A 24,539-nucleotide genomic window follows, 5' to 3' on the forward strand; every position below is an offset into this window, starting at 1 on the left:
AAGCATTCATCATTCCCTTGTCTCCAAATATAAATGGTATGCCATCGGAACAGTTATTTATACTTTGTTATTTTAAAATTCTCAACTGACAAACTTAAGCTCATTAATTTATGGGTGATTTGATCATTATATATACTTTGTTGGATATGGTCATGTTAGAATTGCAATTTTTGAACTGTTTATATTGTAGTGACTAAGTTCAATTAAAACTAATATCATCAATGAAATTGAAAAAAATTATAAATGCCGATACAAGTTTTTTTTTTTTTTTTTTTTTTTTTTTTTTTTTTTTGTGGAGACGTAAAAAATAACTACTATATAATTAATTATAATCACAAGCAAACCGTGAAAAAAAAAAAAAAAAAAAGGAAAATAAGGGAAAGAGAGAGAAGGAGAGAGGCCCAAAAGATATATTTAAAAAAAAGATGTATTTGTGAATAGTATAGCTCCACACGTAAAGTTACACTATTCACAAGTCCAAGACAAATCTATTTTGCATTTTTAGTAGATAATGGGATGGAATGCTTTTTTTATGATTTTACTTAGCTATTCGAATTAAAAGTGAGAGTTAGATAATCCACTGAGAATGCTCTACTAAAGAGAAGTAAATTATGAGAAAAGTCAACATATCCCACTCAAACTACCACTCAATTAATAATGTTTCCTCAAATTTTTAATTAGGATAATGTCTCCCCAAAACTATCAACACATTGTCAATGTATCCCTCAAAGCCAATAAAAAGACAAAAATAAATTTACAATTTATTTCAATAAAACAAAATACTCTTATAAATTTTTATTTTTATTTTTTAAAAAAAGGATTAATTTTTTTAAAAAAATAAAAAACGAAATTTTTTAAAACATTTTTTTAATTTCTTAACAAAATTAATTTTTTTTAAAAAAAAACAAAGAATTTTTAATTTTCTTTTAATTTTTAAATTTGGCCACTCTTGGGTTTTTTTTTTTTTTTTTTAATGTTTTTTTTTATTAAGGATAATTTCGTCATTTGGGTGGACATTGACAATTTTTTATAGTTTGGGAGGACATTGTCCAAATTATAAGTTTGGAGGGAAAATTGTCAATTGAGTGGTAAATTGAGGAGCCGGGTATGTGGGCTTTAACCTAAATTTTGGGATAGTCTATAATTATTTATCTGAATTTGAAATATTATAAATGATTGTTCAAGATTATTTATAGAACTCATTTGATAAAATAAAAATTGGACTGCTCAATCACTTATACGATCAAATAAATTCTATAAGTGGCCTATCACAATTATTTTCCTTGGCTAAAGTGAGGGAGCAATATCACTCTCCCCATTTTACTCTCTATTTTCAAAATCCCAGTTAAATAATGATAATAAATTAAAATAAATGCGATATTCTATTTAAGGATTGTGGTCCATCTGTTCAACTTCTAAAAATGGTAAGCTAGCTAGGATTGTGGTCCATCTAAAAGGAGCTTTGCCTCGAATGCCACGCGGCCCATGCTATTGCAAAAAGAATATTGAAAAGCAACAAAGACCAGCCACACTTCAGCTCCGTACACTCTGAAGAAGACCATTTTTCAGTGGACCCCTGGCAGCCATTAATGATCATCGCCATGCTTTGACTCCCACTGAAAAAGCTTTAACAAGTCCCGTGAAATAGCTGCAGAAATCAGTCCGTAGATGGCCCATGCAAAAGATGTGTTGAAGAGGACCACCCTGCTTTGACTCCCACTGAAAAAGCTTTAACAAGTCCCGTGAAAAAGCTGCAGAAATCAGTCCGTAGATGGCCCATGCAAAAGATGTGTTGAAGAGGACCACCCTGTCAATCCCTATAATACCCCTATCTGCCATAGTTTACAAGTAACCCGACCATTCATCTAGATCCAAGGCTTTGAGTCCAACAGCCCCTGTTCAGGAGCTTCAGAGCACTTGTAGTGAACTCACCAAAGAGACGAAATCGTGAAAATCAGACGAGCTTCATCCATTTCCTGTCTGCAACGAACTCGTCTCTGCTACAGGAAATTTGGTGAGTGCCGATTTGGCTCGTCTGCTCTGCTGAGCCAATTTCCTCTCGTCTCTTCTTACTTTTCATTTGTTTATTACCCTTCCCGCGCTCTCGATCTCCTGAAGCGAAAATTGGAGCTCCTTCGCACCTTTTCTCACAAATCACCTCTGCAAGCTTTTGAATCCCAGGTTTGTTTTGCTTTTATGGGTTTGGTTTGATTTGGTTTATGGGTTTTGATTTTGAATCTCATATTTTGATTTTAGTGTGTGGGTTTTGAATCTCTCTTCCTCTTGTCTGTGGCTGAGTTGCGTGATAATTTTTAGTTAATTGTAAACCCACCAACAGAAACTTTGTGGTTGAAGGGGTTACAAATGATTTACTGGGTTTTGGTTATGGGTTTCTTGGATATATTTGTTTCATTGGAATGTTGCGGTTGGGGAGCAAAGGTATAGGGCGAGAATGGGTGCAAATAGACGAAAAGCAATGGTGTCTTCGTTGGTGTTGCTACTCTCTCTGTCTTTGCCAATTTGGTGAATGTGGTGTGCTTAAAAACATGTTTATTGTGTTTTTGTGTTTACAGAGAGCAAAGTCTTTTCAAACAAGTACCAAACAAGCTTTTTTTCCTCTTCCGTGGATGCGATCAACTTTTTAGCTTTTATGTTTGTCCGTAACTTTGGAACATTTTATAATGAGGGAAAGAGAGAAGAGGCTTTCATTATTATTTTTTTGTTCAGTAGACCCTCTCTGAAGTTCTTTTTGGGAATATATGTCAGCAGCTAGAACTCTGAATGGATTCCCGAGTTTCTATAATCTCCTTTTAGTTATAGGATAAAAGAGGAACATGGTTTTGCATGCAGAATACATGTTTATAGTGAGAATGAAGAGTGCAATATTATTTTTTTCTATAAGAAAGAATGTAATATTATACAATCGATGACTTGAAATATATAAACCATGAAGGAGACATATGTACACTTCTAAAAATATGCAGCTGTATGATGGAACATGACATTTTATTGTTCAACCCTTGATATATCCCTATGGTTATACTCTCTTGTGGATTCATCACTTTGACATATCATTATGACATTTTATTGTTTAACCTTTGATATATCAAAAAAATATCATTCATAAAAAAAATATCATTATGGTCAGTCAGTGGCTATAGGTTAGAAATGTGAGGTTTTCTGGTATTGAAAGTTATTAAATCTCGTGATCTAAGTGTAGCGAAGAAATAAGAAACAAGAGTTAGAATTGGGGCTTAAAGAAGGTTAGAAAAGGCTGAGAGTTGGATTGTTCTGGGGTTATGAAGACTGCTGAGAACGGTAACAACATTGTGTTGGGAATTTGTTGACAGTGTTGTGTGCTTGATGGGGGGATGTTATGGGTTATTCTTTCAGTGTTCCAATTGGCAAGATTATGTGTTCCTTCACTAAAAGAATTTTCTTATGCTAAAAAAATATAATTATCTTTGGTCCATATAACAGTTAGGAAGATGGAAGTTTAAAACCATTGCCACTTTACTTTTGAAGCATATAATATCCAAAAATGAGGAAACTATATGTTGAAAATTTAAAACATGGAATTAAGAATAAGATTTATGTGGACAAATACCTGTTCCGGACGAAAGAATAACCTATTCATGTTTGCTAACTCCACTTTGTCATAATCATATAATAAAAGGCGACCTATACCACACCTTGTCAGCATCTCAGCTGCAACACTTCCTACACCACCTATACCCTATGATCAATAGAAGAAAGTTAGAGCAACCCTACTGAAGGTGTTGACGATTGTAAAGTATTTTACACGTTACAAATAAATATATAAGTTGGGCATATGGGGGAAGAGGGCCAAAAACAACTTGACTCAACCAGACTTAGGTTTGCTATTGCCACTCTAAAGCTGCCTGCAAATCAGAGTATCTAAATTCCAAATAATTTCACCCAGTGGGCCATGCTGAGCATTTAGCCACACTACCATTACTACCAGCGAGATAAGTGAAACAATAAATGTTACATTGAATTCATATATATATATATATATTGAATATAACCTCCATATTGGATTTTAAACCCAGATTATAATATAAACACAGTTAGGTTGGGCTCCCATCATTTTAACATAACATCAATTGTATCTTATGCATATATTTGAGAAAGTGGCATACCTAATACAGTAAACCAAGCCACTCATGTAAAACATGCCAGAGATTCAGTTCTATTAAGAACCTCATCCTTTCACTAGCCTAAATTTATGAATTAGTTTTCTAAAACACCCGATAGCGCCATATATTCCTCCCTAGGAAATAATGACCAACATGACATACATATCAATTCACATGTGCAACATATGCATATCATAAAAATATATATGTAATATTGTACAATAGACTTCCATTCTATAGCAACAAAAGAAACGTTGAAAGAGGATATAAATACAGACAACTATGGCAACCATGAAGTCCCGTATTCTTTCATAGTTCTCTACAATTCCCATCCTCTAATGTGCCATTAGCCTACTATAAGGATTGCTATCTACCACCTTGTCGCTCATATCCTTGACTTTTAAACGCCGAGCTGGTCCGGATCTTTCCATACTAGTGAGTGTAACAAGTCTGCTACGGAATTAGGGATTTTGTGATGAAACTTCAATGGCATCTCTTGCTGGCAGTGGTGGTCGGCTGGGGCTGCTCGTGGTAGTACGCTGGTTGGTTCGTCGGAGTCGAACCGGAGATGGAGAACGCACGGTGACTTTTGGCCGGAGATGGAGTTGGACGTACCGGTGGCGGCCTCGTGGGTGGTCGACGGTGTCACTCAGTGGGGTTGAGGGAGGAGAGGGAGGGTGTCATGGATTGATCTATAGAAGAACAAAAGTTTGAAGCTTGAAGTGTTAAGTAGTTATATTTTGAATTCTCTATCTGCGAATTTGAGGAATAGTTCATCATTGCTAGCATGGGATCCTTGAATGAACTTATGGATTCGAACACATCTATTACAAATTGGCCATGCTTAGTCCATCTAATTTATTTATTTTTGATAAGACTTAGTCCATCTAATTTATTGAAGCACATAATTGAAGTTTTATCATGAACTTAGGCTTTGAACTCATCTATTACTAGTTGGCCATCCTTAACATGTCATAATTATAAACCCAAATGGTTTGAATTTGATTAACTTTGGCTAGCTTTCCTAATCTTGATTCTCGCATATGATATGTTAATTTGAAATTGCCATTCTTAGATAGGATAAGTATGCAGATGCATAAAACAATCCTTGAGATTTTGGATTTACCAATATAGCAAGAGTTGCTATGTAGGAAAATCTACCTAAAACACTTCTGCAATCAAGGCACTACACCCTTGCTTTGTTTTTTCTCATGCTCCTCTCTCTTGTTTAAATACTATAGTAACTTTGAACAATATATTGGTGAATCATTGATAAACTCCTCTAATAATTTTCAGAGAATCAAATTCATGGTTTTTCCTATCACCAGTATTGTATATGCAAATTTAAGATTTTCTAAGTGGCATAGAAATAGTTTGGAGTTTATTCTCGGGGAGTTGGCTGGGTCTCGTAAGCAGCTCTTAATTGATGATTCCAAGACTATCCTAAGTTTTAGTCTGGCTTCATCCTTTATGAATAGGCTGTGACCATATCCATGCTAAATCAAATAATTAGTGGCCCTTATCAGATCTTACACTTAACAGCTCCTTTTACAGAAAAAATTGATTTCAAGAAGCCTGCAAAACAAAGAAATATGATTTGACATAAACTCGCGACTACACTAATCCACCTCCTTGTTTTGTGTTCGTCAATGCTCATGTTCAACACTTTCCTTTCCTTTATTTTGATCTATAGTCTGATGTCCTTTGAGTACTGCATGCGCTGCATATATAGGCTGAACTCTTCTTCTTCTTTTTTCTTTTTTTCTTTTTTTTCTTATTTTCTGTATTTGTTGTTTGATATAATGTATATTGCCATAAAACGATGAGTTTAGCTTGGAATAAAAACTTGGAACTTCATAACTTCAATTCTCTTACATACGACAAAGAAGTCATAGAACTTACATGAGGAGACTAGATCAAATTTTGGAGAAAGTTATGAGATAGAAATATATTTATAATATGTATAGTTTCTCCTGTAGTGACACAGTTAAAAAAATATCCTTGACCATGTTCTATTAGAGCTTCCCTCATTCTGATAAGTTCATCTTGTGTTTTAGAGCTTTACACTGAACATCACAACAGTGCAAAGTCATTTCGTCCAACTAAAGAAGGTATTGGAGTGGACCTGGTGTTAAGCTATGTGGATAATTATGAAGCAAGGATGGTTGTTAATCAGGTAATCAGATTTTAACACAAGTGTCTTATTATTGTTTGAAATTCAAAGGTCTTCTCTCTCTCTCTCTCTCTCTCTCTCTCTCTCTCTCTCTCTCTCAAGGATGAGATGGTTGTTAATCAGGTAATCAGATTTTAACACAAGTGTCTTATTATTGTTTGAAATTCAAAGGTCTTCTCTCTCTCTCTCTCTCTCTCTCTTATATTTTCATATCTAACTTTATAATTGGTTATACAGGCTTGCAATGAATTGAATCAGACATGGATGAAGGGTAAGCAGAATTATGGGCTAATGCAAGATTGCAAGTTTCGTATGTGTGGATGTACATTGATTTACTTTATAAGGAAATTTACTTGGAAAACATAAATTTTGCCAGGTGTATCTCAGGATGCTGTTTCAGGTCATATTCAGTTATTGATACCCGGTGAAAGTGCATGTTTTGCATGTGCACCTCCCCTGGTATGTTCTTTCATTTATTTGAACTTGGATGAGAGTGCAGGGTTCTCAATTTACTATGTGTAGATGTTATGTAAAGTATTTCCATTTGGGTGTGTTTTATTTTCGAAGTCTGTTTTTATATAGCTGGTGACTTGGATGTTGAAGGATTCTATTTTGATTATAACATCTCACTTGTCTACTATCAATAAAAATAAGAATTCTATCCTCTATAAATATAATTTTATTTTTTTCCTCCTTTTTGTGTTTTAGGTAGTAGCATCAGGAATAGATGAACACACGCTGAAGCGTGAAGGGGTTTGTGCTGCGTCTTTACCTACCACCATGGTACAAGTTATCCCTTTCCCACTATTTACCTATCAAAAAACGAAATAAAGTTTTCTCTTCCGACATTCTATCAACTGCTCTTCTTGGGTAGCTGAATCCTATTTCACGTATAACATGGTGATCAGCTGGATTGTAATTTTTCTTAATCATAAAATTCATAATTAACATTGTCATTGCGTGAAATTAAGCTAGTTTGATGGCTTAGATTGATTTCCCTATAATTCTTAAAGTGCATGAATAATGACAGTAATTACCATCTGTTAGTGGTTGATTGAGTTGTGCTGTGTATGTTATTATTCTTACTGTTGTATTTCCTTTATGGCAAATTTTGTTTGGTTTTTTAGGGATTTGCTGGGCTTGTTGTCCAGAACACTGAAATTCTTGCTGAAGTTTGGACATGTGTCCCCGTACTTGGTGGTAAGTCTTTACAAACTTCCTCTCTCTTGATGCTGACTTGCACATAGCTGAGGCAGCCTATTGTAGGTTAAGGTCGCTACCTATGTTTGTTGTAAAATCAAGCAACATACTGATCTCATACCTTGGCTTTGCTTCCTTCCAGGGATATAATTCTCTTAAAGACTTTCCCAACCATGGAAATGAAGCCGAACCCTCGGTGTTCAAATGTAGCTTGTCTAGAACGACAGGTAACAAAATTCATTTCTACCCGTGGTTTACCAAAGTTCATGTCATGAAACACACGCACATGTTATTAGTTTCCCTTCTGATGATGGAAATGATATGTTCTGTTTGCAGAAAGAGTACATTCTTGCAAAACCAGCTAGGGATGTTGCACTTGGAGCAAAGATGGAAGCTGAATCCTTATCAGTTCAAGAAGGCCCACTTCATGCTGACAATAAATGGATAGCTGAGACCCATTTATTATTAGCATGAAGTGGGCCTTCTTCAACTGATAAGGATTCAGCTTCCATCTTTGCTCCAAGTGCAACATCCCTAGCTGGTTTTGCAAGAATGTACTCTTTCTGCAAACAGAACATATCATTTCCATCATCAGAAGGGAAACTAATAACATGTGCGTGTGTTTCATGACATGAACTTTGGTAAACCACGGGTAGAAATAAATTTTGTAACCTGTCGTTCTAGACAAGCTACATTTGAACACCGAGGGTTCGGCTTCATTTCCATGGTTGGGAAAGTCTTTAAGAGAAATATATCCCTGGAAGGAAGCAAGTGCAGCTCTTGAAATTATTTTTTGTCTTGATATAATTATGAATGGAGAATTGTTTCACAATCCTTGGAAGGAAAAAAAATTAGAATGAAGAGTACTGAATTACGTAAATTTTAGAGGAAAATGTTGATGCTTATTATAATTGGGGTCAACGCATATTCTTAATTAAATGCTGAATTGTTGATTCCCTTTGCTGAGGTACCAGGTTCTTTCCCGAAACCATATGACACCAAGGTTAGCTATAATAATTTCTTCTATACATTTACTTCGATGTTCACTTGGCTTTCAAAACTCATAAACTCATTGGTTGTTGCATGTTGCTTTCATTAAATACTACCTTCACGTTATAAACACAGGCAACAAGTAAGTTTTAATGTTTTACAAGCTTACTGAAAGTTTTTAATTTTCCTACATATATCCACAAGTATGATTTTTAAGAAAGCTAGAGATGTATTTTTTTCAATGAATAAGTTATGCGGGTTTGGTATTCATATGAGGGTTGCTTGTTAGGTTTATAGAGCTAGGGTTCGATATTGTTTTGACATTGGCTCTTTTTTTTTTTATATATATATTTTAATTCCATTCATTTAAATAAGAGTATAATGTTGAATAACAACATGTGAATTTCTTTTTTCATTACTCTTAATGTTTAAATTTTCGCATTAAGTAATTTCTGAAGATATCATTACTCTTAATGTTTATAATTGAATATGCTGGTTTGTTGATGTTATCTTTTTTGTCTGCTAATTTTGCCTCTTAACATGCTAAGTTGCTAACCTTTATGTTTTGTTTGATTTTTTTTTTTTTTTTTTTTTTTTCCAATTATCTCATCAACAGAGATGCTTTGCTGGAGTTTAAGGTAAAAAGCACTTAAAGTTCTTAAATGTTAATTTGGGTACTTTTTATTTTATGAGAACTTGATAGACTTTATTTTTTAATATAGGGGATTGGGGCAAAGCTAGCAACTCATATTCTTCAAGTCCGGCCATTCGCAAGTGTAAGTAAATGAATTAGGTTGATCATTAAAAACAAAATAAAATAATTGGAGACATTTTTTTTGTTTTGCAGGTTGATGATTTGGCCGCCAAGTTGGAATACACGGATGAAGAGGTAGTTTTCTCCTCTTCTGTTGACTTTAACTTGAGATAATAAAATATTGCAATTAACAGTCGGTTTTTAATTTTATATACGGATGAAGAAGTTGCTACGATCTTAGGTAAAGAGGTCTTTGCCTCGGCTAGTAGCAACCTCTTCATCTGTATATAAAATTGAGAACCGATTATTAATTGCAATATTTTATCATCTCAATTTGAAGTCAACAAAAAAGGAGAAAACTACCTCTCCATCCATGTATTCCAACTTCGCGGCCAGATCATCAACCTGTAAAATAAAAAAAAAGTCTCTAGTTATTTTATTTTGTTTTTAATGATCAAGCTAATTCATTTACTTACACTTGCGAATGGCCGGACTTGAAGAATATGAGTTGCTAGCTTTGCTCCAATCCCCTATATTAAAAAATAAAGTCTATCAAGTTCTCATAAAATAAAAAGGATCCAAACTAACATTTAAGAACTTCAAATGCTTTTCACCTGAAGCTGCAGCAAAGCAACCCTGATGATGAGATAATTGGAAAAAAAAAAAAAAAAATCAAACAAAACACAAAGGTTAGCAACTTAGCATGTTAAGAGGCAAAATTAGCAGACAAAAAGATAACATCAACATACCAGCATATTCAATTATAAACATTAAGAGTAATGATATCTTAAGAAATTACTTAACGAGAAAATTTAAACATTAAGAGTAATGAAAAAAGAACTTCACATGATGTTATTCAACATTACACTCTTACTCAAATGAATGGAATTAAAATATAGATAGAAAAAAAAAGTCAATGTCAAAACAATATCGAACCCTAACATTATAAACCTAACAAGCAGCCCTCACATGAATACCAAACCCCCATAACTCATTCATTCAAAATAACACATCTCTAGCTTCCTTAAAAATCACACTTGCGGATATATGTAGAAAAATTAAAGACTTTCCTTAAGCTTGTAAAATATTAAAACTTACTCGTCGCCTGTGTTCATAACGTTAAGGTAGTATTTAATGAAAGCAGCCTGCAACAACCAAAGAGTTTATGAGTTGTGAAAGTCAAGTGAACATGGAAGTAAATGTATAGGAGTAATTATTATAGCTAACCATCCACGGCAACCCATTTCACCGCTGATGATCCCAACCGAAGCACCACCACAGCCGACGAGCCCAGCCATCAAAAGAGGTAAGCTCTCACAGTTTGGTTCTTCGATTTTTTGTTCTTTTCAAACTTCGTTTCAATTCCTCTACAGAGAAAAAGAACTAAATCTCTGCAACCATGCTAGTTTACCAGGATCTTCTCACAGGTAAAATTTTATCTCTATTTTTCAATTATAATCTCTTTCTTTCGGATTGGTTTCTAGGGTTTTTTTCTATGCCTCTATATAAAGTTCTTTGGATGGAATTTTGACTGGTGCTTGTTTGGACGTAAAATTTTTAAGTTTTGTTTTTTGGGCTTGATTCTATTTAAGCGTGAAAGGGTGATGTGAGCTAATTGAAGCTCAAATATTAATTAGATTCTCTACATCTTTTATCAATTATAAGCCTGAAAAAAGTATAATTAAGTGGTATTTCTGAATCTGTTCAGTAATATGGTTACTTTTGCAAATTCAGAGGTGGACCAAATTTTTATTTGTAGTAGGGGATGTTAGACATTCGAATTTTTTTTTTCAAATTATGTGTTAGAATTTCATGTGATCTATCATTTTGAAAAATATGGTACAATTTCATAAAATTGTGACACATTATTTAAAAACTAACTTTTAAAAATAAAAAAAAATAGGATGCCTATCGTTTCTCTTTCCCAAATAAACGGAGGTTACGTGGCAAAGCGATAGCGAAAACTCGAACACTAGCCGATGGGCAAAACTTGATTTCCGATACTCTTTTGTACACATCGCACACCCACAAGGTCGAAACGTGAAACCCCAACTCTCTCCCTCCACCCGATTGATCGGATTACCTCTTTTGGTATTCTTTGAATCTCAATTATTCATTAGGAGAATTCCTAAAATGAAGCTGCTCTCTTTTGCTTTGTTTTAGCTGCAAAAACCCTAAAACAAGATGAAGATGAAGATGAAGATGGCAGTGGATGCTTGGCGGTGGTGATACCAATAGAGTAGGAGTTAAAAACAGAAAGAAAGAGATGGGTACGGGAAGTCGAGCACGGGGACTGGTAGTAAAGACCCTGCTACTGATTGGAGGCGCGGTTTTGCTCAAGCGGCTCACCAAGTCCACCACTCGCTGGGACCATGCTCGCATCGTTGGTAACTCCCTCACTGGCCAAAAGGTACCCACTACTGACATTCCCCTCCTCGTCGCCCACCCATCTCTTCCATTTTCAATCATATTATTCATTCAGCAATTTTTGTGATCTGTTAAATGGGGGTAATGTGTTTGAATTTTATGATAGTTTTCCATGGAGCAAGCATCCAGAGCTCCTGACAATTACTTCAATTTCAGGTACTACCGTAGCCATAGGCCTTCTATCGTATTATAATTCATGTTCCTATTTTGTTGCACAGTAACCACAAACTTTCTCAAGCTATCAGATTTTTCCATCAAACTCATTGCTGAGCTTCTTATCGATAACCAATCAAGCATCTCTAGGCATTGGTTCTTTCTAAAACATTCAAAGGACCCTTTTTTGTTCCAGTGGATTACCTTTTGTCTTTTGTCTCTGGCAATCTGCAGAATGCTTATAGTAGATGGCTCAAAGGTTTTCTATTTTGAACAAGTGAGTATATAACTCGCTGCCTATGTGCTTATCGAAGAAACAAATTTGAAGTTTTCAATGGCTTTCTGTTCATTATCTTTAGACTTTATATATATACTGTCAGTTGCTTTGTGCCATAAAATAGCTTTATGATGGTGTTATTTTCTGTTGTTAGGCATTCTGGAGGACTCCTCAGAAGCCCTTTCGGCAGGTATGCTAGTGTACCCTATCAGCATTCAAACTTGCTGCATTTGTTATGCATGAATCGTAAGTAAAAGAAATGGTTTCCTCAGGTATCTTCTCCTTCATTCTTTTTTCTTTTTTCATTCTTTTGTGTGTGCACGCGTTTTCATGAAAGTTCAATTTCAATGATGTTCCTGTAAATAGAGTTCTCAGTTCAGGTTGAATTTGCCTGCATTCTTTCTCCAGATTGGAACCTTATGGCCCAAGCCTTGTTATGTTCTTTAAGAAACATTTTTAAATTGATAAATTCTAACCTCTACTGATTGCAGAGATTCGACATGGTCAAGCCTTGTCCTAAAGAGTTGAAATGTGATGTTGAGGTTGGCATATACTCTGTTTTCCAGTTTAGTTTTGAAGAGCATAAGTTTCCTTTGCATTTTTTGGGATTTGGGTAACTCTCCAATATGTTTAACTTTGCTCAATGGGCAGGTAAGTTCATATGCCATTTGAGACGTGGAGGAGTACAAGAACTTCTGTGATCGCCCAAAGGACCAGCGCCCACTGCCTGAAGAAGTTCTTGGGGTAAGCCTTTAGTCACATCAAAATCATGGTCTTAGTTACTTAGATCCATATAATATGAAAAATATTTCTGCATATGACTTTGTTGACTTTGTATGTTATCTTTTGCTTGAATTTGCAGTTTAAAAGTTCTGGTATAGAAAATTGTAATTTGAAGGAGTGGCAAAGCCTATGTACATGTGGTGCACAACAACGAAGTCTTAAAAGAGGTCCCGGAACAAGTTTTATAAATTAATGAGGTGCAACATGGATTGAGGTGGGTGGATGGGTTTTGAGCAGAAAATGTTTTAAATTAATAGGTATGACCTCAAAATTGAAGACTCTTAGTAACGATCTGTGATGTTTGACCCCAGTTACCCTACAAACGTACAATGAGTCAGTTCTTTAAGATACAGGTTGGCAGGTGGTGGCATTGTGGTGAGTTAGCATCCCCTAGGATTCAGAAGTAACTCACTAGATACGGGTTCTGATGTTTCCTGACTTATTGACTATAACATACATGACTTACCTGGCTGCTATGCTGTTTGCTGATAAGCATAAGGTGATGTCTTAATATACCTAGATAGGGTGTTGGATGCTTAGCTGTCTTTTTCCTTCTTTAAATATTTCAAGCGAGAATGAATTGGAAGGAAATTTTCTGATATCATAAGTTTTCTGTTTATTTTGAAAGTAGTTGTATAATTTTTCCGTGGCATGCCTCGCTAGATTTGTTCTTGCTAAACCTGTTATTTTATGTGAGACGAATCTGATGGTATATTCTGCTTCTTAGTTGAATGATGGCATGGGCTAACTTACCCTAGGCTTAAGAACAGCGCAGAGCTGTACAGCCTATTAGTCAAGCCCATATAATAATCGGTATGCTTGTTTTTCGGCTAATGCTTCAGCTTGGGAACACTCGTTAAGGGAGTTGCTTCTTCTTGAGTTTTGAGCTTCTGGGTTCTATTCTTTTTTATTATCTCATTACTTAATCCGGATCCCAGGTACTGAAAGCAAAAAGATCTGAGTTAAGGGGGTTTTGTATTCTATTTTACCTTGTAGTTTGTTATTCTATTTTATTATCTCATTCCTTGAAAGAGCTCAAACATCTACGAGTTATATGAGCGGGGTTAAGGGAGATCCTCCCCGAGGGGGAAGAGCGTAGCGAAGGGGGGTAACGATCGTTCTATCCGATAGGATGTTGTTGCTCTTGCCCTAGAGGTTGTTCCGTCTGACCCCCCCCAAAAAAAGTACTCAATAGATGAGGGAGCCTTTAGAGTAATACTAATGTCGTTTTGGATTCTTGATGTATTGTCCTGCACTAATCGCATTAATCTTGTCAGTAAGGTTTCATGCCTGAGTGTGAGACTGCATATATTCATTTGAATGCTTTCAAATTGTTACTTTTTGGGAGTTCACATTCTCCAAATGTCCTCTACTTGTGCAGGACATTGGGGAGCATTTAACAACAATATATCTAAAACGCTGTGAGCGTGGAAAACGCTGCTTATATGAAGGTTCAACTCCACCTGGCGGGTTTCCTGATTCATGGGTAATGGTCTGTTGACCCTATTTGCCTTCTCTGTTTTTTTTTTTTTCTATTTATTTATTTATTTTTCTGCTTACACTCCCCTTGTCAGCTGCCTGCAGTAAAAACTGCGAGTGGGAAGTTATTTCTCCTCAATATTGATCAGTCCAATTACAAATATTCAATGATAGGTTCTTCCTTTTTTTTTTTCCTTTTTTTTTCATGACAGAACGGGGCAACCTACGGTACTTCGGAGCTTGCAATCTTGAAGAATAACGAGATACATTCATGGGACAGGGGCTATGATATAGATGGAAATCAAGTCAGTTTTTGTAGTCTTAATTTGCATTTATTGATTTACCTTGATGAATATTTAAAAGTACTACTTTGGATTGAGATTAAGGCAGAAACCTTTAATGGGAATGCTTTTTTTGTTCCCTCGCTACAGGTTTGGGGAGCAAAGGAAGGTCCTTACGAGTTCAAGCCTGTACCTGCCTCTAGTTTCAATGACATGTTTTCTCCTTTAGATTTCCCTCCTCAGCAATCGATGGAGAAACGAATACAGGGTTCATTTGTTTTGCAAGACTGATCACTTGTCACATATAGCAATTATATGTAAATCTTTCAGCATTCATAAATTCTTATCAAATAATGAATCATTGTCAGTTACCACCTTATACTTTCACAATTTTGTTTCATGGAATATTCACCAATTGATAGGCAATAAACACGGTGTGGGACTGAATAATGGGTTGGTTGAGGAAAACATCCGTTTAATGTGATCATCAATCCATGTTAGATTTGGTTTCTTTGAATAGCAGGTATGTGCATGCGGTGGTCTTTTCGTATGATGGACGATTTCTTAACCTGTGGATTATTGTATTGCTTTATTTACTAGCTTGAGTTGGGATCGTTTTCCCTTCTCCAGGAAACATCTTCTACCTCCCAATTGAGGACAAAAACTTCAATGGCTTTTGTTTGCTTGTGTGCTCAAAACGGAGAGGAAATTACTTTTTCAGCAATTAGGATCGTGATGGGAAAATGTAAAGTGGAATCTGAAGGAAGTTTGAGAAATAAAATGAAAAATTACAGGAAAATTTTGTCAACCCTAGTCACATAGGATGACTGACAGCTCAACCTATTCAGCTAAAAGTGCTATTGAGGTAGAAGTATAATCCCGCAAGTGCCACAATTCCCACCACAGCTGCGATCGGGAGCGCCCGCCTATTTGCCAGGCCAAAAACATCACGCAGTAAGGAAAAGTGTTATGTTGAAGTATGCACAAGGAAGAAAAGGGGAAAGAAGACATATTTATAATTCTACTGAAATAAGAAAGGATTATGCTTACCCAATTGCTTCGTCTCTCTTAAGTTGTTCTTTCCGTGCCTTGCGAACATCTGTGTCATTAGCATTTTTCACCACAGCAGGTTCATACGACCTAAATCTCCGCTTAGGAGCACCACAGACTGTAAAGAACAATTGCAACTACTGATCAGGATGCGTATTATCACAACACTTAGCGTGATCAACATTTTCATGACTTCTTTCTTCTTAGAAATTACTTCATTTCTTCTTCTATTTTGAAGCAGTAAATGCACAGTGAAATGTGGATCACTCTTTCTTGTTGCCTTCATGTGACACCCTAAAAGTTGGTCTCATTTAGGTGGGTAAATTGCCGCATGGAGTTGATGGATTATGAAGTTGCTCACAGGTGCAAGCTAGTCTCACTTTTGGTGGGTGGATCATCACATTGAGTGAATTGATTATAAATGTGCTCATTAATGCTAAGTCTTACATTAATTCTTTACTAGGTGATACTGAGCTTTATAAGTAATCTTAAATGTTCAATCGTAACTTAACTAATCTTTTTAAAATAATAGTTAAATGTGATTAGACCTTTCCTAAGTAGTGACACTCTATGTCAAAAATAACATGCACATTTGTCATTGCACACACAAAGCAAAACATAGGTGTACTACCTGTAACGACTTAAGGAAAACATTAGTCATATATGCGCTATCACACTCTAAAATGATTAGTCAAGTTGCAATTAGAGGTCCTTAGGATCGTTTCCAAAGCCTAACCTCACCTAGTAAGAAACCATTGTAGGACTTAACACCCTGAGCTTCTTTTAATCGACTCACTCTATATGGGTTATAAATATTCTCAATGTGGGACTAGATGCCACGTTATGCAGTGTTCCAATATTATAGGTTGCTCTAATACCATTTATAACGATAAAGAAAAAGCGCTAGCCACATCTGCGCTATCACTCTAAAAGAACTAGTCAAATTATAATTGAAGCTCCCTAGTCCTTAAAAATGTACGTTTTTAAAGCCTAATCTCATCTAATAAGGAACTAATGCAGGACTTATCACCCATGAACACCTTTTAATCCACCTACTCTAAAAGAACTAGTCAAGTTACAATTGAAGCTCCCTAGTCCTTGAAATCGTTTTTAAAGCCTAATCTCATTTAATAAAGAACTAATGTAGGACTTATCACCCATGAACACCTTTTAATCCACCAACTCTAAGTGAAATTGCTGAAAATATTTTGCACAATTTGTAGTTGTGGTGCTTGTCAGATTTGGGTTCCGGGTGGTTCTTTTGTCTTTATACATAGTCCTATTGTGAGATTGAGGTGTTACACTACCACCATCCTGTGGATATGACCCTGAACTGTACCTATTTCCGTTTGAACAATTTACAGAGGTGGTCATAAACATGATAAAGTAAATGGCTTGTTTTGTTAACCAATTCTAAGAAATGAACACAAATTATTACAGATTATTAAAAAATAGATAGAGAGAAAGAGACATAATTGCCTCTTTAAGCATGCATTATCTATCTAGATATAGGTGTTGTACTAGAAAGACATTAATTGTCAGAAGACCTAAGGATATCTCAAAGGGTTAGTAATGATGAACCAGCTAGCTTCATTTGTCAAAGGAGCAGCATATATAGTATACCCATTTCTCCATATATATGTTGAACGGTAATTGTAAAGGAGAAGAAGATTGAAATACAGAAGGGGTGAAAATGATTTACCAGGACAGAAGTACTTATCAGATAGTTTCTCAAAGGGAGTTCTGTCATTGTAAATATACCTGCATCAGCAAAATTGGAATATGATTAGCCAAATAACATTCAAATCCAAGTTGAAAGAAATTAAAGCAGTGCTGTAAAAAGAAGCTAGAGAGGTTATATACCCGCAATCGCGGCAAATATAGGATTGCTTGGAAGCGACACGCATGGAGAATCTGGGAGCAGGAGAAGCAGGAGTGTTCTTCTGGTGAGGAACAAGCAAGAGGTTAAGTGATGGAGAGAAGAAGGAAGACTTTAGAGCAAAACGATCGGAGGGTCTTCGCAAACCAGCATTGCCGATTGTAGCCAAAGAAGACGCTGGTAAAGACTTGTTTAATATTGTGTGAGGTCTGGAGGGCATGGCCATTTTCTATTTAATTAGCTTTTTCTTTTTTCTCGATCTTCGATCTCTTCTTTCAGTTCCTCTCAAAGATCAAAGATGTAGTAGTTACTAGTTAGTAGAGTGAGAGGTAGTAGGAAGGGAGAAGAAGATAAGACAGTGGAAGACGTACGCTAGATCGAAACAACAACATATGTGGAAGCGTGGCTTTCATACTCCCCACACAAGTCCCCTTTACCCACTTTTACTGCCTTTCTTATCTTCTTTGGACAATTTCTTGCGTGGCTTCCTTATGCCGCCCCAGTCTCACCAGTTTATTTGGCGTTTCACATACACAAATTTATGCCCAATTATGGATTAAAGAAAGAAAGAGGCCAGGGGCAAAACAACTGTTTAATTATTCTACCCGGCCAATAGAAAGAGAAAGAAAGTCTGATCAGTGATGAGACTTTTTTGATGATGTGTTTTGCTTTTTTGTTTGAAGTATCGCGACGTGGGATAAATCATAAAAAATAAAATAAAAAAATTATTGTTGAAATAGGTGTTATTTCGATAAAAGAAATGATCCTTACACTCATTTTTCACAACAGTCCCACAACAAGCTGACGTGGCTGATAATATTTTATTATTTTTTTGTTTTGTTTTCATTTATTTTTGTAAAAAAATAATAAAATATTACCAGCCACGTCAGCTTGTTATGGGACTGTTGTGAGAAATAAGTGTAAGAATTATTTCTCTTTCGATAATTTTGGGATAAAGGGTTGTTATTGAAATTGTCAGGATCAGCTTAGCAGGAAAAAAAAAAAAAAAAAAAATACCATGAGCAAATATATCTTTAAACTTGCCCTTCATGAAGCAGTTGTTCCCAACTTCCATCAAGAACAATGTACATAGCCATGTTCTCCGCCAACGTTCACTATGCACTGTGCGATGATCACTTTGGGTAAAAGAGTACGTGTGTTTCCCTCAGTTCACACAAATTTTGGGTTGCCACGTGTCGGTGAGACCTCTCAATACTCTTGCATAAGATGAGATGGATCATGGATGTGCTCGACTCTTGAGACCAGTTGAAAAAAAAACTGATTACACAAACTTTCTTTGCCATACTTATTTCATTCTAATTGCTGTATGCCTCTATTTCATCCACTATTTTTCTTCTTTAATTTTAAAAATCCTATGATCCAGATCATGGTCCTTAATTTATTTTGATTTAACGGTTATAATTAAATAATCATTATTTATAAATTTAATTCAACGATCAAGATTAAGAGTCTTTTAATATCAAAATGTCATATTTTAATGACTGTCGAATTAGCATTTATTTTTTTGTTAATTTTTAAATTAACTTTTACATTGAAACTGCTAAATTGACACTAGATAACCCACTGCAAATCAATTTTAAACACACTAAAAATTTCTCTTCTTTTATCTCTCAAAAATCTTGTGTAGTTTTAAAAAATTCACATCTCTTACCTTGCTAGGATAAAACCTATGATAATATTCTAATTTGGTTTTCGTTCCATGCAAAATGCATTCAAACTTCAAAAGTTTTTTTTGGCCTCTATTGTATCATGGAGAAGTGTTTGCTATAACTCAATACATAGCAATTAATCAAAATTGGTTAGGACAAATAATTTCTTAAGATAATAGACTCTGTAACACATTTTAAGACTTTTTTTTTTTTTTTTTTTTATAGATTTTTGTACCAACAAATATGTCAAATCGTCCTTCTCTCTGTCCTTTGCCTTTATCTTTCTTTCTTTTTTCTTTTTTTTTTTTTTTTGGGAGGGGGGTTAATTACCTCCCAAAAAAAAAAAAACTATAAATAAGCCTCCCAAAAACAAACTATCACTTATTTATACACATTGCTCATGAACTACCTCATGACTCAAATCTATCTTCTCCCTCCTCCTCTCCCTTTTGTGTAGACATGTAAAAAAAAAAAAAAAAAATTCATGAACTACCATTCTCTTTTTCTTTTTCTTTTTTTTTTTTTTTTTTTATTTTTTTTATTTTTATTTTTTAAAAAATCCTACCCTTGTCAAAATCGTTAAAAGAATGTGAAATAACAAACACACCCTAAGTTTAAAGACTAAATTTACTTAAATACCCCTAAAGTTATAAAGAAAAGATATTTAAAAAAAAAAAAAAAAAAAAAAACAGAGAGAAGAAGAAGAAGAAGACGACACGGGCATCTAACCACCCCTAAGGATGGCAGAGCTTGATCTAGGACATAAAATCACATTATTACCATATATGTAGTCAAGATCCCATTTGATATTTTCAATTGGATGCCTGATCTGGTAGCACCAAAAAAAGAAAAGCATGATGAGAATGTTATATGCTCATAGATGCTTAGAGAGACAGATACAGCTAAAAACCAATGTGCAGCCAAATTGAACTCATTAACACAGCCTTATATCACAAAACAGAGAAAAATCATTAGTCTTAAGACCATCAAGAGAGAATTTACCGAGATGCCAAATTTTTTTATGACAGTCAAAGTCACTATATTCTACAAGATGCAGTTAAGCAAACGAATTGGACAAATATCAGTCCTGATTTAAAAGTTGCTTTCTTCCCTTAAGGGTAGGTGATGACATAAAACACAAAATGACAGCAAATTCAAGAAGAAACTAACCACTTAGCAGACAACAAATGCTGCCCACCTAAAACACCATGAAGGCATTTATACTACATTTTTGTCAAATAAAAAATTAAACTTAATGAACGAGCACCTCGATTACAACAACAGGCTCTGAGAAGATCAAGAGGGTGAGCCAAGGGGCATAACGCCAAGAATTCTGGTTAGAGTTGAATACGCGATATCATTAGCTGCTACCAAGGTTTCAGGTCACCCACTGGACCTGCAGTCCAGTTTAAGATCTTCTCACCCGGCTTCAAGTAAATATTCTTGTCGTGCGGCAACTTTCGTGCCAATCCATTCAGAACTTGATGGAAAGCATCTCCTGATTGAGCAGGTTGTGGAAACAACATTGCTTGCTTCATTGAAGGGTTAGCAAGCAATCTTTGCTTCCTCAATATTACATCTAATGGGATTGAGGTGAGAATGGTGTCCAAGTCCGGAACATCCTTCTCAGCTATAAAAACCCCAATTTCTTCCCATGGGATTGCATCAGCAAAAGGTAGAACAATGTCATCTGCTATGATAACGGGGATGCAACCAAATATCACTGCTTCTACCAATCTCGGGCTCCATGGTGCCCAGCCAAGGGGGCACAAACAAAAGACAGCTCGTTGCATGTCCTCATAATATGTGGTTGGGTGCTCTGTGGAAATGTCAAAAAGTGGATTGTCCTTAAAGTTCTCCCACACTGCTGCACGTGCACCTCTGTAAAATTGTAGAATGAGGTTAGATTCAGGAATACTTAACCAAAAAAGGAAGATAGATTTAGACATGCATTGGCCTGAACGATCTAAATCTATTTTATGTTTGGATTATTGGACAAAACATGGAACATGCATGTACCATTCTTTTCTGCATAATATAAAACTTATTGCCTTATGATTTCTTTCCCCTTTTGACATACAGTTTTTACCATAACTTTTGAGAACAACCATTCTACATTTTGAATGTGTTAATGTTTCTAATATCATAATATGGCAAAAATCTGCTGGTCAAAATCCTGTCCTAATTCTAAAAATTACCACAATGAATCCTTAGACTTTCAATCTAATTGAAAGGATGCATTTAAGGCCTCAAATTCTAAGCAAAGAAAAGGAAAAACCTTGGATGCTTAAACAACCTCTTGTTGCATGTAAGTTTAGTACGAAATACCTTGCATAATAACCACCTTCTGGATCATTTCCCACATCATAAAACAATCCTCGGAAGTAGACAAAGATAGACCTAGGAGTTTTCTCAGGAATCAGGTGGGTTTGCATTTTCTGAGGAGGAGCATATGGAGGAATTATAATTGAGCCCTCTTTTAAGCAAACATGATTCTGTTGTCCAAAAGTCTGAACCAATGTAGCACGTTGGAGCAAGGGAAGAATTCCTCTTTCAATTGCCTTCTCTTCCTGCAACAATTTAAAGTGAACAGGGAGTCATCAAATACAAAATAATGACAAGGAGAAAACTAAGTTGTCAACAGACAGCAATTTTAACAATAAATGATAACATTTAGATGCATCATAAATAGTTAAGCTCTAATAGACTCTTCAGGAATCCACAAGATCAGGCCAAAAGAAACATGGAACACTACTTACCTGATAATGGAAGCATGCTGCAAAGTCATGAGGCACTACAAAAAAGTGATCAGCCCCCTCTGTCCGATTCCAGTAAGGCCAGTTAGAAGAAATGAGCTGTATCGCACTTCTCATCATCCGAGGTGACTTAAAAGGCAAAGGAAGGCCATTTGGTGTCAAGTCGCAAGTTGTGTATACAGGGGTGTAAAACCAATCAGCTTCTTCAGGATTTAGGGTTCGAACAGGGCTAGATAAAAGAAATCGATGCATAAAGATCTCAGCTGCAAACATGTGGGTGAGGCATCTCGGATCCTTTTGCAGAATTTTCTTGTTGTATTTACTTGGAAGCTCATACACAAAAACCTTCAACCTTCCCACTGGATCGTCCTCCAAGACATCACCAGCACTACCTACACTCAATGCAACCAAAACTTAATTATAAGATCTCACATTTTGAATACTATAGCAAGTAAATACCAAAAAGTTTCCAAACATTTTCATGGTTTGCAATTTAAATGGGACAATTGCAACACAGCACAAGAGGATAGCAAAAATTGTCACAATGCATTATACTTTGCAAGTTTGTTGGGAGCTACATTCTAGTTAAAAGAAACCTGCTATTATGTGATATATAACTTACGTCTGTTCTTCACGATGATGAAAGTAAGTCCTTGACAACACAAACTAAATTTGACAACAATATAAATCAAACAAATATTCACAGACTAGGATTTAGCTAACCAATTTATCTTTGTATTCTTGAAACAGGATGAAATAGCACTTCCCTCATAAGAATTGGGGTGGAGGATGAAATTGTAGATTCAAAACCCACTTATATAAGTACATGTGCAACCGACCCAAAAAGAAAAGGCTCAAAGCACACAAAATGAAGTACATAAGACTGATTGAACATCTTGCAATTTTAATTAATTAATAAGAACTAATGCCTACAGCAACAGAAGAAGATTGATCCCTCACTACTATCTTCTGACAACAAAAATTGGGTTTTCCAGTCTACTTTACCTAGCATCATACTTCCACAAAAATTAATAGGCCATTTTTCCTTACAACTTCAACCCACAATAACTTGGCCTTCTCTTTGTAAAAACTCACATAGTGATATAAACCCTTTCTGGTAGAGACACGTCTTAAACCACATAAATCCTTCATAGTGCAATCAACAATGCTTAAATTATTATTCAAATGGTCTCTGTCCGCATCAAGCCTCAGTATTTCCAACTTCTTACTTCTTTTTACTGCATTACACGTGTCATATTGCAACTCCTTATTCTCTATCTTTGTATGAACTTGGTTTCATGGGTAAATGTGTCCATATCACAGAATTTATCCCAAACAGTACGCTTCTAGTGCATCTTTCCAAGTTCTTAACTTTTAACATCTTCAGCAAACAATATACATCTTCGTAAATATCCCAATATCTCTCATTCTAAATAAGCATTGATCATAGATTCACCCAGACCATGACCACATTACGACTTCAAGTCTCGACAGGATGAGGATAGAGTAACAAAAGCATATGTGGAACACAAATCGAGTTCCAAACAAGCTTGAGTTGAGCCAAATAGTACCAGAACATGTGCCCGGTTAGATATCATCCCCCTTTCAGATTTCTGTATACTACTTGGACCTTTTTCCAAGTTTTCTAGCAAACCAAATGCTACATTGAACTTAAATCTAGAGCGGATCCCAAAAATCTTCCAAACCTAAAGCAGATATCAGGACAAAGAAAAACCCCAACACCCCATTAATCAAAACCCGAAATTCAAACGATTACACCTGTAAACCACAGTTAAATTTAAAACCCCTAATCAATTGAATTGCCAAATGAAAAACGAAAATATAGAATAGGTGAACCCAAAAAGAGAGATAAAATTCAGCAAAAATGAACAAAAGGGACAAAAGATCAAAGAAATCCCACCTGAAATTCGTTCAGTGGGTTGAGTCCGGCCCTGCTCCACCGCACCAATCCTCAACACATAGGCGGCATAAAGAAGCCCAACAAAACCCCACTTCCAACCTTTCATTTTCTGTTCTTTTTTATTTTTTCACTAAAACAAATATCTTAACTTTCTTTTTGACAAAAGAACCGAAGAATAAAGAAACGTAAGGAAAGGGAGAAGGGTGCTTCAGGGTATAACCCAAAGAAGATTAGAAGAAAGGAGACAATTGGGACGTCATAGGAGTAGAAGAAGATGGGTTTTGTTTCAGCAGCTGAGTGAGATCGATAGGGAAATGAAGGGTGGATTTGCTTCAAAAAAAACAAAGCTTAGCGCTTTTGTTTTTGTGTCTCCGTCTCCGGGGGTTGATGGCGAGTCCTTCTCATACCACACCAGTCCCCCAACTCTGCAGTTCAACCTTCAACCAGCTGCCTTTGTCTTTTTTTGTTCTTTCTTTCTTTTTGTGTTAATATTTTATTAACATAATGAATGTTATTTTTTCTTTTTTTCTTTCTCAACGTACCAAACCAAATGTCTACAGAGCGAGGGATTAATCTACCTCTTTAC

The 24,539-nt window shown here is 35.6% G+C and overlaps 2 protein-coding genes and 2 pseudogenes across 2 annotated transcripts; 2 read left to right on the forward strand and 2 right to left on the reverse strand.

Annotated features, from left to right (window-relative positions):
- Positions 1-8,007, forward strand: part of LOC133875044 (ubiquitin-like modifier-activating enzyme 5) — a 35,216-nt pseudogene extending 27,209 nt beyond the window's left edge.
- A 628-nt stretch (positions 8,008-8,635) lies between these two features.
- LOC133876550 (chromophore lyase CRL, chloroplastic-like) lies at positions 8,636-15,051 on the forward strand (annotated as a pseudogene).
- A 326-nt stretch (positions 15,052-15,377) lies between these two features.
- On the reverse strand, positions 15,378-18,092 carry LOC133876552 (uncharacterized). Its single transcript, XM_062314853.1, has 4 exons — positions 17,591-18,092; positions 17,430-17,488; positions 15,728-15,845; positions 15,378-15,603 (listed from the first exon to the last, which is right to left on the reverse strand). The coding sequence occupies exons 1-4, from the start codon at positions 17,830-17,832 to the stop codon at positions 15,522-15,524; spliced, it is 501 nt and encodes a 166-aa protein (XP_062170837.1). The 5' UTR covers positions 17,833-18,092; the 3' UTR covers positions 15,378-15,521.
- Positions 18,093-20,273: 2,181 nt separating this feature from the next.
- Positions 20,274-24,427, reverse strand: LOC133875566 (probable beta-1,4-xylosyltransferase IRX10L). Its single transcript, XM_062313738.1, has 4 exons — positions 23,954-24,427; positions 22,036-22,424; positions 21,605-21,846; positions 20,274-21,157 (listed from the first exon to the last, which is right to left on the reverse strand). The coding sequence occupies exons 1-4, from the start codon at positions 24,057-24,059 to the stop codon at positions 20,644-20,646; spliced, it is 1,251 nt and encodes a 416-aa protein (XP_062169722.1). The 5' UTR covers positions 24,060-24,427; the 3' UTR covers positions 20,274-20,643.
- Between the last annotated feature and the right edge of the window lie 112 nt (positions 24,428-24,539).

Source organism: Alnus glutinosa, chromosome 8 (assembly GCF_958979055.1).
Source record: "Alnus glutinosa chromosome 8, dhAlnGlut1.1, whole genome shotgun sequence".
Classification (NCBI taxonomy): domain Eukaryota; kingdom Viridiplantae; phylum Streptophyta; class Magnoliopsida; order Fagales; family Betulaceae; genus Alnus; species Alnus glutinosa.

What these genes read in the sequence shown, in the direction of transcription:
- LOC133876552 (XM_062314853.1), bottom strand. Translation starts at nt 17,832, where the DNA reads ATGGCCATGCCCTCCAGACCTCACACAATATTAAACAAGTCTTTACCA. An exon ending in TATATTTGCCGCGATTGCGG is followed by an intron (nt 17,489 to 17,590) that starts GTATATAACCTC and finishes TTGCTGATGCAG; the next exon opens with GTATATTTACAATGACAGAA. An exon ending in TGATAAGTACTTCTGTCCTG is followed by an intron (nt 15,846 to 17,429) that starts GTAAATCATTTT and finishes TGTTCTTTACAG; the next exon opens with TCTGTGGTGCTCCTAAGCGG.
- LOC133875566 (XM_062313738.1), bottom strand. Translation starts at nt 24,059, where the DNA reads ATGAAAGGTTGGAAGTGGGGTTTTGTTGGGCTTCTTTATGCCGCCTAT. An exon ending in ACCCACTGAACGAATTTCAG is followed by an intron (nt 22,425 to 23,953) that starts GTGGGATTTCTT and finishes CATTGAGTGTAG; the next exon opens with GTAGTGCTGGTGATGTCTTG. An exon ending in CAGCATGCTTCCATTATCAG is followed by an intron (nt 21,847 to 22,035) that starts GTAAGTAGTGTT and finishes AAATTGTTGCAG; the next exon opens with GAAGAGAAGGCAATTGAAAG.